This window comes from Meriones unguiculatus, chromosome 6 (genome assembly GCF_030254825.1).
Source record: "Meriones unguiculatus strain TT.TT164.6M chromosome 6, Bangor_MerUng_6.1, whole genome shotgun sequence".
Lineage (NCBI taxonomy): Eukaryota > Metazoa > Chordata > Mammalia > Rodentia > Muridae > Meriones > Meriones unguiculatus.
In genome coordinates, this window is record NC_083354.1 from 96,037,318 (window position 1) to 96,055,462 (window position 18,145).

Below are 18,145 nucleotides of genomic sequence, written 5' to 3' on the forward strand. Positions count from 1 at the left end.
GATGAGTGTAGGGAGATGGGTGAGGCGGCTGGAGGCGTTCTGTTGCAGGGCTGGGGATGAGAGGTGTGTTTGATTGGAGGAGCAGAAGGAGATGTGAAAATCTGGAGTTAGCCAACCTTATTCCCTGCTATAACTCCATATTTGGTTTTTCTTTGAGGATCTTTCTTAAACTCCCAGTGTTCCTCGATATATTCTACACTGCTAGGTCCTCAATTGACTAAAATGAAATACATTTGCAATCTTCAGATAACAACATATATAAAACATGTCTAATAACTGAGTGGACAGCATCCTACTAGTCACCCTCATAAAGCAATTACTCATAAAATAGGCAGGGTATTTTGTTTTCTTTTGTTTTTTTCACAGGCAGTAGCTGTTAAATTGGTCTATGTTTAGTCTTTCAACCATTTTCCTCCTCTTCCTCTTCCTCTTCTTTGTCCTCTCCCTGTCCTCCTCCTCTTTATACTTTTCTTTTTTTCTTTCCTTTTTTTTGGAGACAAGGTCTCACAATGAATGTTAGAACAACTTCAACTTCTGGACTCTCATTCTCCTGCATCAGCTTCCAAGAGCTGGGACCATAGGTGAGTACCAACATGCCTGGCTTCTGATGGTTAATTTTACAAGTCCATTTGGTTTTAGATATTTTTGAAAATAACCTGAATATTTTTCTAAAGATTTGTTTGTATGTGTGGATGAGTTTATCTTAAATAGGTGGGCTTTAAGAAAACCGATTTCACTCTCTGATATGTTGGTCCAGGTTGTAATGTAAATTATTTTGCCAAAATTGAACAAAAAAAGGTTTCCTACCAGATTTCCCTGAATAGGGATTTTTTTTTCCTGAATCTATAGCCAGGTCCTACTAGCTGGCATGTCCAGCCTTCAAAATCCAGTGAGTCTTTTTATTTTTTTAAGAAATCTCAAAGTGAATAAATTGTAATAAATGAATAAAAATAAATAAATTAATTAAATTAAAAATTAAAAAATCTTCCCTTTCCTTTGTATAAATATTAGGAAAAAAACAGTGAGTAATTTCTGTAAGGAACAAAGAAACATAGAGAAAGCAAATGTATCTCAATAAGGCAATTATTTTGCAAAAATGCTGCACCAGAACTCATACTGGGCTGTAACATACAGAGGTCAAGATGGTTGTTGTCTTTTAGTTCTGATGTAGACAGTGACTGCATCTCATCTGATTGGTGGGAGCTCTCCTTCAAACTCTAAAGCCTTTGAGTGATTGCACAAACAAAGGGGAAGCAGAGGGTTCAGCCAAAATGGCTTCTCCCCAAGCAAAGTTCTCTTGATGAAGAAATAAAAAATTCTGACATTACACACCTATCGTTTCTATTTCTCTGGTAGCACTGAGGAATGTGCCTGGCTTTTCTAGTTAAATTAGATTTTCTTTATTGCATGCTAAGGACAAGTCTTTTGCCACATATAACTCAGTAATATATTAAAGTCTTCTGGAAAGGTACATATATCTGTACCATATTATCTCCTAAGACAGCTCTCTTGCAGGTCTGCTGAACAACGTTCCCCTTATTTGAAAACCCCATTTCATTGTTACAAGACCTTGACTCCCCTCTTCTCTTCTTGTGAGTGTTCAACACAGAATGTTGCTAAAATAATTCTTGAGATTAGTTATATAGAATATATTGTTGTAGACTTATTAGAGCTCCCAATTGTAAATGCCTGCATTGAAAACATTGAGAGCAAAAGTGAAAAGAATCACAGATATCACCAGTATAAGAATTACAAAAAAGCTTAAATATCCACAGCACATCCATACAGTAACTCACCACCTTTGCTTGCATTCTTCCTGAGGTGGAGGAATAATTTTTTGCTCAAGTTGCTGTCTCTGTCTCTTGGCAGTCATGTCTTAATCCTAGGTTTACCTAACATGAAGATGCAGTGAAAATAACATAATAGTTCTTCAACAGTCATCCCCTCAGGTTTTTGTTAGTATTTCAGGGCTCTGGTTATATGTAAGTCTCCTGCAGATTAAGACCCTCCCCCTGTCTTCAGGATCTTATTGTAAAAATCTACATCTTCAAAGGTATATCTATAAACCATGAAATCTTTAGAAATATGCTCAAACTCTCTGGGGGAAGCTTTCATTTGCCTTCATCAAAATATTATCATTTCAGTCACTATGTTGACACTACTATATACCAATGCCTCAGTCTTTAAATTAGAGTGAATGCTGTGCTACTGCAGAAGCATGGGATGAGGAAGTGGTACTAAAGGCAAATTATGTTTGAGCAGAGTGAGACTACAGTATGTGTGTCAAGCACAGCATTCTAGAAGCAGTGCCCTAAGAACTATAAAAGCTAAAATGTCCTGGGAACTGGTTCTCATGTGGTAAACAATCAGCACTGAGCCATGTTCCTAGTCTGATGAAATCACATAAAACCCTTCTTTTTCTGGGCTCTGTCTTGGTGCAAGATTCCTAAGCACCAACTTGTGTTCAATGAAAAAATCATGTAAAGAAAGAAATGGAAACATTGTAAATGTTTTGAAGATTTCAGGGACATTGATTGGGGTAACAAGTTGTGTAAAAAATTATTGAACATGAACGACTTTGCATGGGATTGTAGAGTTTTCTTTAAGAAAAATTAGGTTTTAACTGACTTACCAGAAGTTAATTGAAGATCTTAATTAGAAGGCTTTAGGTGAATCTCTAGTCTTGAGACCTGGGCTGGGAATAGGTCAAAATATGGGAAGCATAGGCATGCCACTGTATGCCAATGTAAACCACTAGGAAAGATAGTGATAATGACTTAAGATATAAGGCATTGAGTCTGTAGATGGCTCTTGGCAGGATAGCCATTTTACCTGTGTTAATCCTTGTGATCCAGGAGCATGTGGCATCTTTTTATCTTCTAAAATATTCTTTGATTTCTTTTTTTTAATTTTAATTTTTTTATTTATTATAATTTATTCACTTTGTATCCCAGGTGTAGCCACCTCCCTCAGTTCTTCCCAATCAAGCACTCCTTCCTTCCTTCTTCTCCCATGCCCCTTCCCCAGTCCCCTGAGAGGGGAGGTCCTCCTCTCTATTGTCTGCTTTTGGATCACTTCCCCCTGGCAGGCTGCATTGCCTGGCCTCAGGGATGAGGATATTCTCAGTCCTGATGTGACTTGATGTACCCAGGAGGGTTGATATGGGGAAGCTCCCCTTTTTCTGGGGGGAAAGAGGGAGGGGAGGGGGAAGTAGAGGAAGGGGGAAATAGGAGGAGAGGAGGGAGGGGCATCATTAGGATGTAAAGTAAATAAACCTAAATTTAAAAACACCAATGTACATAAAATAAAATAAATTATTAAAAACATATAAGGCAGAGGTCTAGATCTGAAATGTCACAGTATCAATACTTCTGTGTGCTTTTTAGTTATTAGTTTACAAAACTGACATTCCAGTAGCATTCAATAGTAAGAATGCATCACTTAGTCATGTGTCTGCAAATTATCTATACTTCAACAGATCAGAGTGAGATAGTTTGCACATGACTCTAAGCTTACGCTGGACCCTGGATTCTCATTCTTTCTGTCTCCTTGTCTTTTGTTATATTAACTACCTTCCACTCAGGCAACATCTACTGACAATACTTTTGACAAAGCATGGCACAAGAAGAGCCTGCCAAGATTTAGCAAGCAAAATCACCTTTATTAAAGATGATGTTAATAAAATTGATAAGTATTTACAAATAGAAAAGATGGCTTATATAACCCAGTTGAAAAAAATAATTCTATATTATTTTATGGAAAACAAATGTTTAAGTTGGAAAATTCTCTGGGTAAAGTTTTACCTTCTAGAGAGCCCCAGGGGACAACATTGCCACTTAATTCACATCTTAATGACCTTCAAATTTTCTATGTTAGTTAATTTTCTGGCTAGGATCTAGCCCTACAATTACTACTATAGAATTGAAGTTTCAGTTAAAAGTAACCCAATGGTGATTAGTATTCTATTGCTACACAGCAAGCAATAGCCAATATTCTAAATACAAACAACAATGAACACCAACTTTTCTCTCCAGAATGTAAGTTGATTAGCCTTTGGCTGACTTACTATGAGCTATGATTGTTGGGGTTATGTTCCTTATGGCCTTACATGTAATCCTCTTACCATATGAATATATATTTCATCACTGCATAAATACAAAGGACAGAAAAGACCCAAATTCAACCATGCAAAAAAAAATTCAGTTTCAATGTTGTATAGTATATAATATTATGAAATTGAACAAAAACTCATGATCATTTCCTAATGTGACTCAAACAAGTTTTCAAAATTCTGCATCTACATGTCTGAGACTTTCATTTACTTCTAGTACAACAGCAACATCCTCAGCTAGAATAATTTCACTGTAGCTTCTTCAGTCTTTTCTAGGCATCTGTGCCCTATACATATGCACAGCCTTCCAACCAGTAAGTGTAAAGTGATATCTGAAAGTTCTCATTGGCTTCATACGTCCATTAACACACCATTGGCATGACTGATGACATGGAAATGCAAACAGCAAGGGGATAACTTATCAAGTGATGAAAATAAAAATATTCAAATCAATTGAAAGTAAGTAGAAGTTTCATTATCTGTGAGACAGGGTCTTAGTATGTAGTCCTGGCTGGCCTGGCACTCAGAAAGATCCATCTGTCTCTGAGTGCTGAAATTGAGGGTGTGTACCAAAATCAATGGCTTGTGTATCTTTCTTATTCAGACATGATTCACCTGTCTAGAGTGTCATTATTCACGGTGAAATAGATCCTCCTTAACTATCAATGGAAAAAAAATGCCCCACAGATGTGCCCATGGGCCAGCATGAAGCAGCAAATTGCTCAACTGCGGTTCTTGTTTTTGATGTTCAGTTCACAGCCAAAATTACCTCTCACACCAATAGAAACACACCACAGTAAAGACTCTTCAGCCTAGGTGAGAGACGATAAAATTGGGTCTTGAAGGTTTAGCTCTCTTGTTCTTTTTCCTAAGCACACATCTCAGGTTGGTGAGGTGACATATTCTCTTCCTATATCCTAGCTCCACACTGTAATTAATTGAATATCTTCTTTCTATCCAGAATAGACTCTGCCATCCTTGTGTCTGTGATCTCCCTGTCTCAAGAGGCAGTCTTTTCTATTTCCTTCTCAGTATAGTGATAAACACCTTCATGTTTCATTAGGCATATACTTAACTAAAGTATTCCCACTTGCTCTCTGGAAGCAATCAGGATAATATTATTGAATACCCTGGGAAAGGCATTATAAAAATCAAAGGCTTATTGGGTTTACAACTCCAAATTAAAGTTTATTGCAGCAACTTCAAGATTGTAAGATCTTGAAGCAGGGAGTCACATTACATCCATAGACAACATCTGAGAGCAATGAAGTAGTGCATGCATGCTAGTTCTCAGGTGACCCTGTCGATTTTATAATTCAAGACCCTCTGCTCAGGACATTGTTCTGCCCAAAAATAAGATGAGTTTTTCCAGTTCAACTAACTAAAGACAATCACTCACAGATAGACTCAGAGACATTGTAAACCCCAGCAATCTCTCACAGATATCCCTGGTGGCCTCTTCATCTGTGTCAAGGTGACAATTCTAATTCTAACATGTTTTACTGTGTTTGTGTAAATAAAAAAGACTCTTAAGTGTCACTTGGAGTACATGTACCAGGATATCAATAAAGAATATCTAAGGAATAATTTCAAGATAAACATAAATTCTTTTTCTAAACAGAAATAATAAAGAACTAATTTTGCTTGCAGCTACATACCACACTGGGTATCGATTTCAAAATAACCATTATGGTTCCTGTTTCTTCACAGCACTGGCATGCCCATTATGCACAGTTCTTCTCTTCTCTGCAGATCAGAAACTGAGATCTCCTGAGTACAGACACTGGCAGAACAGGCTCCTTACCAGGCTTCCCATGGACTCCTGGCCACACTCTCCTCACAGTGTCCTGCTGCTGACCCTGCTGCTAGGACTTACAGGTGAGCATGTCCCAGGAATAGCATCATCTTCCTGAGTCTGGGCGACCCCTGCTTTAGAAACTAAAGGACTCCAGTTGGCCATCTGAACTGTCCCAGGAAAGAAGGCCAGAATATTGTCTCAGGTCCTAGAGCAAAAGCTCTGAGCATGGTTCTGCATGTCCATAAGTTTTAACAGTGGAATAGAAGTATACTATGAGATGATGCTTAATAAATGTTAGTTTCTAATATTTAAGGTGAAGAAAATATTTTCAGCAGAATCCTAATTAAATCACTCTATCCCTTGAGTCCATCAGAGCCACCAAATAACTTCCAATGCAGCTGGTAGGACCACTTGGCTCTGAGCTCAGCAATCTCTGCTCACTTCCTGAGACATACAAGCAGACATGCAGGACAGTGGAATGACTGTGGGTGAAGTGTGTCCTGCAGTGCTCAACCACCATTTCTTCTAAGTTAGGTTCCTTATTTTATCCTCTGACTTCTATTAGCTTTCTCGTATGATCTCAGTATTCTCATTTCGTGCTGCTTCTTTAAGAGGCTGTTGCTAGGGTTGCCATGAAGGCTGGAGACCAGAGTCAAGGTGTCCATTGAGCAGATTTCCTCCAAGATGCTTCTCCTTTAAATTGCACTGTCTCCTTCTGTCTTCACACATGATCTCACCTCAGCCTGTGTCTGTGGATTTTCTCCATTTCCTGAAAGAAAAAGATCCACCCAAATATCCCCAATTGACCTTAACTCTTTAAAGATTCTATACCATGTACAGTCACATTATAGGTTTATGCTTTGATATGTAGAATATAAACAATTCAGTCTTGTATTCATTTTTCTTTTTTATTATTATAATTTATTACAATTTATTCAATTTGTATCCTGACTTTGGTCCAGTCCCTCATCTCTTCCCAATCCCTTCCTTCCTCCTTTATTCTCCCTATGCTCCTCCCATAGACCACTGATAAGAGAGGTCTTCTTTCATTTCCCTCTGACCCTAAGCAATCAGGACTGGTTGCATTGTCTTTCTATGACCTGGCAAGACTGTACCCCTGTACTCCTCAGCAGAAGGTGATCAGAGAGCCTCTCACTGAGTTCATGCCAGGGACACCCCTGCTCCCCTAATGGGGAGCATTCCTCTAATAGGGAATCCACTTGGAGACTGAGTTTATAGGTTACATCTGAGCTGGGGTTTTAGGTCCTTGGTTGAGGTATCATTCTCTTCAGGGACCCCAGGGCTCAGATATTTTGGCTCTGCTGTTCTCCTTTTGGAGATCATGTCCCCTCTATGTCTTTCTATCCTTGCCTTATTTCATAAAATTCCATGCATCTGCCCAAAGTTTGGTTAAGAGTCTCAGCCTCTGCTTTGATACCTCTATCAGTAGAATTTAAAAATTTTGTTTCAGTACTGAGAAGGTGTTTAGCAAAAAAATTTATGCTATGAGCCTCAAATACATTAAAAACTTACATGTTAAAATATTTTCAACAGATAATGGTGCTACTTTGAAAGACTGATTACTTAGAAGATAAGGTCTAAAGGGAGAAAGTCATGGGAAATGTCAAAACTTAAACCACCCAAGGATTGTGGCACTTCAGCCCCTACCCTGTGCTCTCTTGAGGAATGTCACTTTTACAATGTATGTTCTTGGATCATTGACTTCTTATAACTTTTTAAAATTCCTTGCCAGGAATTTAATCATTACTATGCCCTTCAGGAATTTTCAGTAGAATTACATTGTTCTTTAAAAGGCACTGTGCTACTTTGTCATCTTACGGTTTTCAGTGTTCTGCTTCAAGATTCATGCATCTGGTGATTTGTTATCTTTGCTACACTGGTGTAAAGCCTTTATGAGAAATACCTTTTCTCTTGAAGATTGTCTGTTATGCAGTCTTAGTTTTGTTTTCAGTCTGGCACTGTGGTAAAGACCCTCTGTACATTTTAGCTGAAACTAAAACTTTGCCACAGTTCATTACATGGTCATGTCAGAGTTCCATGAGTTCACATAGGTGAGGGTCACAGTGAATGTACACAGCAGAAGAGATGAGAAGCCCAATGTGTAGGCATCATAACAGTGAAAGTGGTGGTATTAGTAGAATGATATTTTTTTAGTATATAGAGGGTTGATCTCAGTAGTGGTAAAGTGCCTTTGGCATTGCAATCTCTGAGAGAACATGGGGCCTGAAGCTCCTGTCCATACATCAGCCAATGGCATGAGCCACCCTCAGTACAGACAGAAGCAAGACAAGAAACACTCTGCACCTACTGTACTGTTTGATCAGACCATGGACATTTCAGTATGCTATGATCAGGCCTAGAGACAGAGTGGGGACAGGTACTGCATGTCCACCAGTTCTCAGTCTTAGCATTAACCCATCCCATAGGGAGGGCCACACAGCATTTGACAAAACTGATACAACATACTTGACTCTTAGTCTCATGCAACATGCTCTATTCTAATATGTAGTGATACCCTGTTCTCCTGGGTTATGAGGCCCTGGACAGGCTTGAATGTAGCTGTCGCTGTTGTTCTTCTGGGCAAGTCGTACAGTGAAACTGCAACTCCTGTGCTAGTGTCCCGTGATTTCTTCAGACTCAGGGATGAGGATATAAAAAACTGTCCTTCCACAACCAAACCAGTGTGAAGTCAGACACACTTCCCTGGTTCAGATGATATATAGCTACTGTATCTTTGGGTCTTGGGATGAAAGACAGAGGGTGGATGGTGTGTCTTCCTAGCCCAGCTGCTGTGAAATCTCTAGCTGGTCTCCCTAAATACCCTGAAGCCAGTCATGCCTGGAAGTGCCCAGGACCTATGATTGCCCACATCCATGCAAACAGACTTAGCTGAGAATCTCAAATCCTCTCTGAAAAGAAAATTTCACAGTTGTCAGTATACTTATTTCAGTTTTCTGTGCTCTCATGCCAGACAGGAAAGGTTCTAGTCACTCCCTTGATGCATTCTTTCCCTCTCCCATGGTGGCTTCCCTCAAATTACAGCTGGATAAAACATTAGGGAGAGTACAGGAAATTTTATGACGAGGTGGGAGAAGGGATGAAAGAGCTAGAGAGGTCAAGGACAGCACATAAAAACTTATAAAGTCAACTGTCATGGACCCTTAGGAGCTTGCACAGACTGTACCAACAACCAGAGAAAAGTCATGGGACAGATCTAGGCCTCACATACATACCTAACAGATATACAGCTTGGTCCTCATGTGGGACCTCCAACAGCAGGAGTACGGGCTGTCGCTGACTCTGTTGTCTTCCTATGAATGTCTTCCCCACTGGGATGTCTTTTCTAGCCTCAATAGAAGAAGATGCACCCAATCCTCCTTGATATGCCTAGTCTGACTGATACCCATAGGAGGTTTCCCCTTATCTGAGAAGATAGGGAGGTGAGCAAAGGCAGATGGGACAGTAGAGGAGATGGAGAGCCTGGAAGGTGATGAGTGAGATGGAGTTTCTACTGGGATGAAAAGTAAATGAATAACTTAATTAATGAAAAATTTTAAAAATACAGATGGCTACTGATTTAGTTCCCTGTGAGTGATGAGGTGAGTCATGTGACATGCCATTGACATTCATATCTCCCCATATTTACCATTTTACCTTTGTAGTATTCAATGTATCAAACTACTTTATTATTACTTATTTTAATTTAAATTATTTCATGTTTTTCTTTTTCTGTAGCCCTCTCTCTCCTCCCCTTGCAATTCCATCCTCCCACCTTCTCCTCCCAGGACAATACCCCAGTCCACTGATAGGGGAGTTCCTCTTCCCTGTCCCTGTGTCCCTAGCCTATCAGGTCTCATCAGGAGTGCCTGCATTGTCTTCCTCTGTAGCCTAGTAAGGCTGTCCCCACCCCCAAGGGGGAGGTGATCAAAGAGCCAGCCACTAAGTTCATGTCATAGACAGCCCCTGTTCTCTTTACAAGGGAACCCATTTGAACAGTGAGCTACCATAGGCTACAGCTTGTAGGGGTTCTAGGTTATCTCCATGTATGGTACTTGGTTGGAATATCAGTATCACAAAAGTCCCCAGTGCCCACATATTTTGGTTCTGTTGCTCTGTTTATGAAGCTCCTGTCCCTTGCAAGAATTTCTATCTCCCCTTCTTTCATAAGGTTTCTTGCACTCTGCCAAAGTTTGACTATGATTCTCAGCATCTGCCTTGATACCCTGCTGGGTAGAGTCTTTCAGAGGCCTTTTGTGTTATGCTCCTCTTCTGTTCCCTGTTTTCTCTCTCTTCTAATGTCTCTCCAGTTTGCCTTTCTGAATGAGGATTGAGCATCTTACCCAGCCAGGGTCCTCCTTATTGCTTAGCTAATTCAGATTTTAGTATGTTTGCTCTATATCTTATGTTAAATGTCTAGTTATTAGTGAATATATACCAAACAAAATTAGGGATTCAATCAAAATTCTGCTAAGTTCCCTGTGTTTCTGTGACTCATTTTTCTCATCTGTGTTACATGCTTGTTTTAACCAAAACTTTGGCAGAGTGCAGGGAACATAAGAAAGAAGGGGGAGTTATTCTGACCTGGAGAGGACAGGAGCTCCAAAAGACCAAATAGATCTGGGCACAGGGGTCTTTTATGAGAATGTTTCTCCAACCAAGGCCCATGTATGGATATAATCTAGAACCTCTACTCAGATGTCATCCATGGTAGCTCAGTATCCAAGTGGTTGCCCAAATAAGGGGAACAGGTACTGTTTCTGACATGAACTAAATGGCAGGCTCTTTGACCTCCTTCCCACCCCAAGGGAGCAGCAGCTCTGCTAGGCCACAAAGGAGGACTTTGCAGCCAGTCCTGAAGAGAGCTGATAAACCAGGGTCAGATGAAAAGGGAGGTGGTCCTCACCTATCAGTGAACTTGGAAAGGGTCAAGGAAGAGATGAGTGAGGAAGGGTGGGAGTGGGAGCAGTATACAGCACGGATACAAAGTTAACAAACTTTAACTGATATTAAAAAATTAAAAAAAAAAAACAAAACACAAACAACAAAAAAGAGTCACAAGAGAGGGAAACAGATCACATGCATGCTGAGCATTTGTGAGAACAGTATTTGATCACACCTGTGGGTTCCTATCAGGATGAACACTAACTGATGTTTTCTGCAGGAGCAGATAAGCAGGAGCTGAAGGTGATTCAGCCTGAGAAATCACTTTCTGTCCATTCTGGAGAGTCAGCCACTCTGAACTGCACTGTGACCTCCCTGCTCCCTGTGGGGCCCATGAAGTGGTTCAGGGGTACAGGACAATGTCGGTGTCTTATATATAGTTACACAGGAGAGCGGTTCCCCAGAGTCACAAATGTCACAGATGCAACAAAGAGAAACAACCTGGACTTTTCCATCCGCATCAGTAACGTCACTCCTGCTGATGCTGGCACCTACTACTGTGTGAAGTTCCAGAAGGGCACCTCAGAGCTTGGGAAAGAGCTTCAGTCTGGGAGAGGCACCGTGTTGTATGTGCTTGGTAAGAACTGCATTGTCCTCCTCATCCCTGATTTCTCCAACAGGTAAAAACAGTTTCCAAGATCTGTGAACAAGTAAGAACCAAGTGTGGAAGGGAGCCCTCATGCTCCTAGAGTGACTTTCCCCAACAGTGGTCTAAAGAACCTGAAGAGATGAGGTGACATGCTATTTGCTAGAGGTTCCCCTTTTGATGAATGGGGTAAATTCATGCCCTTGTCTGCCTGCCCCACAGAGCTTACCTTTCCCAATCTGTCCAAGCCTAGTGGCTGATACAGACACTGACAGCTGACTGCCTGGTCCAGTGATGGGGTCACACCTGTCCTACTGCCTCCAGAGTGTCCTTCTTCACCTGATGAAGTCTTCTCTTTCTTCCCAAACAACCTGGGGCCTAGTTATGCCAGGTTCTACTCTAGATGTCTACTCTAGTTGTCAAGCAGGAGCTCTTTACTCAAAATGTGTGTTTCTTCCCTCCCAAGTGAAAAAGCACATCATTGCAGAAGATGATGCTAAGGAAGGGTGTGATTTCTTCATTTCCTGTCAAGTTACAGTACACTGAGAACATTCAGGGTATGTCTACATTCACTGTGGAATCTCTTAGCCCTGATTTAGTTGTTGATACTAGGCTACCCTTAGTACTGTCAGAAAATATTTTGTGTCAGGGACCAACTCTCCCAGGCACTAAAGTTTTGGGAAAGTGTTAACTTGCTTCTTAGAGGTAGTTCCATGCACATTGTCAGGCCTCAGCTGAGGTCCCAGTTGCTCACTTTGTATCTCCTGACAGAAGCCTAAATTCTTCTAACTTGGTCTTGATTTTGGGAATTTTGAAGCATGAATGACAGTCACACTATCCAGCCCAGTTTTGTCAGCAATGTGAGTCCTGTATGCCAGTGTAATGTCCTTGATCACAAAGCCAGTTAGTGCTTGGATCTTGGCTATAATCCAAGTCTCATTCCAGGCCTGCTTCTGATTGTCCAAGCAAGAGACACCATGTTCACTTAGAAGCCTCATGAATAAGACATGTTGAGTCAGAATTTCTTGAACTCAGCCAACATTTTCATTCATCACCAGCTCCAAGGTTTTGAGATTTTCCTCACTCTCAGATTCTTTATACAGAAGTGATAAGAAATCTATACAAGCGTCAACTGTACCTTTGGTTCATAAAACCAAGTGCCATGTGACACTGACCACAAATTCTTACACACTTTTTCTTAGAAGGACAAGTTGGAGACATGAGCAGTGGCCAATGGACAAATAGAAACCTCATTACCATCTCTTTTGTTTTGAACTTTTCCTTTGAACTGATACAGAAAACACACTCAAAATCCTCAGAGCTTTGATGAGGTTAAAGGTCCATAGATGAGCCAAGAGAAGACCAGTGATGATGAGCTCCTTGTGACCTTTGTAATGGTTCCTTCTATGTTTTGATTTCAGAATTGAAGACTTCAGATTCTGCTAAAGTCCTTGTAGCTGTGCTCTTTGGACACAAACTGCTGCTGGTAATTGGGGTCTTTGCTGTGTACAGGTACAAGAAGCAGAAGGCCTGACTGTAAGTTAGAGGGGATTCAAGTGCATTCGTTAATTTTCTGTTTCTGTGATAAAACTTTATGACTGCAACAACTTATAGTAGAAAACGTTTATTTGGCATTTTAATGTCTCAGAGACATATGAGTCCCTCTCGCTGGGGAGGAATGTCAGCCAGGACAGACGATAAGTGCTCACATTCTTAGGAAAAAAGCATGAAGGAGATTGAACAAACTGGAAGTGGCAAAAAGGTTTAATCCCAAAGCTCACTTCCTGAGACATACTTCCTTTAGCAAGGCTAGACCACCTAAATCCTACCAAACAGTACCCACAACTCAGAAACAAGATCCAAATATCCTAGTATATAGAGAATGGTTCTTATTCAAGTCACCAGCTGGATATCAGTGTGTCAATGAACATAGAAAAGGCAGGATCAGTAGGAAGGCCCTGTCATTTATCTGTGATAATGGCTTATTTCTGAGGCACATCAAAAATCTCGTGGAAACCTTTGATACATACCTAGCTCACAGGAAGTATGTGCATACTGCAGAATGGTTCAGTCCAAGATCAACATAGGTGCCCAAAAAGATAGAGAGGCTGTGGGGGAAATGGGCCCCGGGTACGGTGTGGTATATTGACTTCACTATTCTTTGTGGAGCTTTCTACAATAAGTGGAAGACAAGCAGTTCATGGGAAACATCAGTCTACATTATGGGACAGAATTTAGACTTTTCAGATGACTGTCATAATGACTGTTTCTGCTTTGGTCTCTCTGTGACCATGAAGAATACACTCAGGACAGGAATGCTAAGGGGAGAGATGTACCACGGACACTGTAATACTAAGATAATGTTTAAGTGAAGAAGGGAATATTGAGGAAGAGGTGATTCTCCACAGCCTTTCCCTTCATCCTCTCCAACACTGGAACCCTGACTATCTGCGTAGATGCTCAGTCTAGAAGAAGAAGTTGGAGAGAAGCCATGGAAGACTACTCCTAATGACTCCCTCACAAGAACAACCCCAACACAGCATTTATTATTTTCCCTCTGCATCTGCATTTTTATCCCAGAGCTCTGATGCTGTGTTCTTGGAGTCTTTTATGTCATTATAGAAATAATTTAAAGATGGACTTAAAGTTCAAGGATAATCTAACTTAGTGCAAAGAAAAATTCTCAATACAGGCAAAGTGTAAATCTAAGCAACCTCATGGAAAAGAAGAACAAAGGAAGATCAAGGGGGAAAGCAGCCTTGCTGTTTTAGAAGGCATGGATATCAGACCTCAGAAAGGAAGGCTTACCAGATGAACTTTAGTACAGCATGTAGGGACCATGCTGGGTTGGTAGAATTCTAGAAAAGATGGGGTTTGTTTATCAAGTAATGGGAAAAATTATTTTGATTTCTTTTGTAATTGAGACAGGATCTCACTATGTAGCTTTGACTTCGCTGGAACTCTCTATTTAGACCAGACTTGCCTTGAACTCATTAAGATTGGGTTGCCTCTGCCTTTTGCATGCTGGGATTGATTGTAGGTTGCACCATTACAGCCATTTAGGAAAAATTATTCCAGTTATCCCTTTACTGTAGTGTAAATATATCCTTTGCCTGATGCACCAATGGGGAGGACCATGCATGGAGAGGACCTAGACTACCTACTGGCTGATTGATTGGCAGCTATGTTTCCCTGTGGCTCTCTGAATGAGGGAATCAGGGGCTGACTCCATCATGCACTCAGTTGATTGCTCTCTGATCTTTGGCCCCTGATGATGCAGCCTTGCCAGGCCACTGAGGACCAGGATTCCAGCAATCTTGATGAGATATGATAAGCTATGGGCAGATGGCAATGGCAGAGAATTCCTTGTTTCAGTGGACTAGGGGAAGGGGATGGGAGGAAGAGGGAGGAAGGATGGAACTGGGGAGAGTTGAGGAAGGGGGCTTCAATCAGGATAAACTGATTAAAGTGTGGAGAAAAAAATAAAAATAAAAATTATAAAAAACAGTGTCCTTTGCCTGAGGGATTTACCCTGAGGTCTTCACCAACATCATAGTTTTTTTTTTTTTTCTTAAGCATCAACTTTTCTTTAATGGGATTTTATTGATAATATAACACCACTCTGAAAAGCTAACTCTAACAACATTTTGGAAACAAAATCATGGAGCAGAGCCTCCAAACATTTCTGGTCTCCCTGGTCTTTAGCAGGAACAAGGCTGCAAAGAGTCCAGAGGACAATTTTGGCTTCTAGACAAGAATACAAAGTGTTTGAGGTCTGTTCATAGTAAATCCAGTTCAGTTTCTACCTCTTATTCTTTTGTTTTTGTTTTATTCAGACAGGTTTCACTGTGCAGCATTCTTTGTCTCTGGACTCACTGTATAGTCCAGGCTGGCCTCGAATTTACAGAGCTCCCCCTGCCTCTGACTTCCCAGTGCTGAGATTAAAGTAGTGCTCCAACTTTACAGATTCTACCCCTTATTCTTATCACATAATCTTTATCAACTGTGTGAAAAAGGATCTGAGCCCCAATTCTTGACATGAAATTTCCGTTTTTGAATGCATATGCCTGTTCATAATTCATTCTGTTGGAGTTGACCATCACTGCTCACTTTAGTTCACGTTCTCTGTTGCTCTTCTGGCTCATAAACTCAAAACCTATTGATGTTCTCTGTTGAGCTGTATCATAATTTTATGAATAAAAATTATTCTCATTTTGATTTCTCTGAAATATCCCGAACCAAAATCAATGAGGAAATGATCTTTAATTATTGAGATGAAAATAGCTTTTTCTGTCTTGATGGTTGTCCTCATCCCTACTGCTCATGGTGTATATGTTGTGAAAGTTCAATGAATATGGCCATTTTTCTTTCTCTTCCTCTTTGATCTCTCTCTCTCTCTCTCTCTCTCTCTCTCTCTCTCTCTCTCTCTCTGTGTGTGTGTGTCTTTCTCTCTTTGTGTAGGCATGTGTGTGTGTTTCTATCTCTCACACACATACAATGAAGACATTAAAAATGGATGTCACTGTTCGTGAGAAGGTAAATATACAAAATCTGTTTCTGAAAAAAGGAGAAAGTACTGATCTATAGTGCTTTCAGCATTCTCTCATGTAAATACTATTCTCAAGGTCAGTTTCAATTAGCCAACCTTTAAAACTCTGAATGCTCAGCCATGACATTTTATCACACAGTGGTCCAACCTGTGCCTACACATCAATGCACTATTTCTGTGGTTTGAGCATGGCTTAATTCCTCTGCCCGTCTGTACTTGCCACAACAGCTCCCAAGACCTCTCTACAGTTTCTACTACAACCCATTTCAGCTGCCAGAATGTGTTGAGAAACTAAATTAAATAGATTGACCTGTTTGCTTCTCCCAAACATATCTTTCTTTAAAGTTATACATCAGTTATAAAAACTGCATGGTACTGGAATTGAAACAGAATGATAGAGCAATGGAACCGAACAGAAGACCAGAAATAAACCCACACACTTATGGACACCTGCTCTTCGACAGAGATGCCAAAACCATACAATCGAAAAAGATACCATCTTCAATAAATGATGCTGGTCTAACTGGATGTCTACATATAAAAAATGCAAATAGATCCTTACTTATCACCCTGCAAAAAACTGAAGTCCAAGTGGATCAAAGACCTCAACATGAAACCAGACACATTAAATCAGTTAGAAGAAACAGTGGGGAATACCCTAGAAGTCATTAGTCCAGGAGACAACTTCCTGAACAGAACAGGAACAGCACAGGCTCTCAGAGTAACAATACATAAATGGGACCACATGAAACTGAAAAGCTTCTGTAAAGCAAAGGACACCGTCATCAAAACAAAATGACTGCCTACAGATTGGGAAAGAATCTTCACCAACTTTTTATCTGACAGAGGACTAATATCCATTATATATAAAGAACTAAAGAAGCTGAAATGCAGCAAAACAAGTAATCCAATTTAAAAAATGGGGAACAGAGCTAAACAGAGAACTCTCTGTAGAGGAATATTGAATGGCAGAGAAACACTTAAAGAAATCCTCAGCGTCATTGGCCATTAGGGAAAGGCAAATCAAAAAAGACCCTGAAATTTCACGTTACACCCATCAGAATGGCCAAGATGAAAAACTCAATTGACAACACATGCTTGAGAGGTTGTGGAGAAAGGGGAACACTCCTCCACTGCTGGTGGGAATGTAAACTTGTACAACCACTCTGGAAATCAATCTGGCGCTTTCTCAGACAACTAGGAATAGCGCTTCCTCAAGATTCAGCCATACCACTCCTAGGCATATATCCAAAGGAGCTCAAGTACACAATAAGGACATTTGCTCAACCATGTTTGTAGCAGCATTACTTGTAATATCCAGAAGTTGGAAATAGTCCAGATGCCCCTCAACTGAAGAACAGATGCAAAAATTGTGGTAAATCTACACAATGGAGTATTACTCTGCAATGAAAAATAAGGAAATCATGAAATTTGCAGGTAAATGGTGGTAACTGGAAAAGATCATCCTGAGTGAGCTGTCTCAGAAGCAGAAAGACACATGGTATATACTCACTCATATAGACATACAACATAGGATAAACCTACTAAAATCTTTACATCTAAAGAAACTAATCACGAGAGGGGACCCTAACTAAAACGCTCAATACACATCCCAAAAGGCAAAGATGATGGACATCAGAAGTAGAAGAAAACACGAAACAACCTAGGAATCTGGTACAGGGGCCCTTTGAAAGCCTCTGCCCTGCAGACTATCAAAGCACACGCTGAGACTTATGGCCAACTGTTAGGCAGAGTACATGGAATCTTATGTAAGAAGTGGGAAATAGTAAGAGCTGGAGAGAACGGGAACCCCACAAGGAGAGCAACAGATCCAGAAAATTTGAACACAGGGAACTTCCCAGAGACTCATACTCCAACCAAGGACTATTCATGGAGATAACCTAGAAGCCCTACATAGATGTAGCCCATGGCAGTTTAGTGTCCAAGTGGGTTACATAGTAATGGGAAGAGGGACTGCCTCTGACATAACCTGATTGGCCTGCTCTTTGATCACCTCCTGCTGAGTGGGGAGCAGTCTTACCAGGCTTGAGAAGATGACAATGCAGCCACTCCTGATGGCATATGCTAGACTAAGATCAGAAGGAAGCAGAAGGGGACCTCCCCTGTCAATGGACTTCT

The 18,145-nt window shown here is 40.6% G+C and overlaps 1 protein-coding gene across 1 annotated transcript; it reads left to right on the top strand.

Annotated features, from left to right (window-relative positions):
• Positions 1 to 505: 505 nt before the first annotated feature.
• LOC110558029 (signal-regulatory protein beta-1-like) lies at positions 506 to 18,141 on the top strand. Its single transcript, XM_021652738.2, has 5 exons — positions 506 to 581; positions 5,864 to 5,989; positions 11,092 to 11,448; positions 12,879 to 12,993; positions 15,294 to 18,141. Exons 2-4 carry the CDS (start codon positions 5,926 to 5,928, stop codon positions 12,989 to 12,991), a joined length of 534 nt encoding a protein of 177 aa, XP_021508413.1. The 5' UTR covers positions 506 to 581; positions 5,864 to 5,925; the 3' UTR covers positions 12,992 to 12,993; positions 15,294 to 18,141.
• Positions 18,142 to 18,145: the final 4 nt, after the last annotated feature.

Excerpts from the sequence above, each read along its gene's own strand:
- LOC110558029 (XM_021652738.2), top strand. The coding sequence starts at position 5,926 with ATGGACTCCTGGCCACACTCTCCTCACAGTGTCCTGCTGCTGACCCTG. Across the intron at positions 5,990-11,091 it reads CCTGCTGCTAGGACTTACAG|GAGCAGATAAGCAGGAGCTG; the intron begins GTGAGCATGTCC and ends TGTTTTCTGCAG. Across the intron at positions 11,449-12,878 it reads CACCGTGTTGTATGTGCTTG|AATTGAAGACTTCAGATTCT; the intron begins GTAAGAACTGCA and ends TTTTGATTTCAG.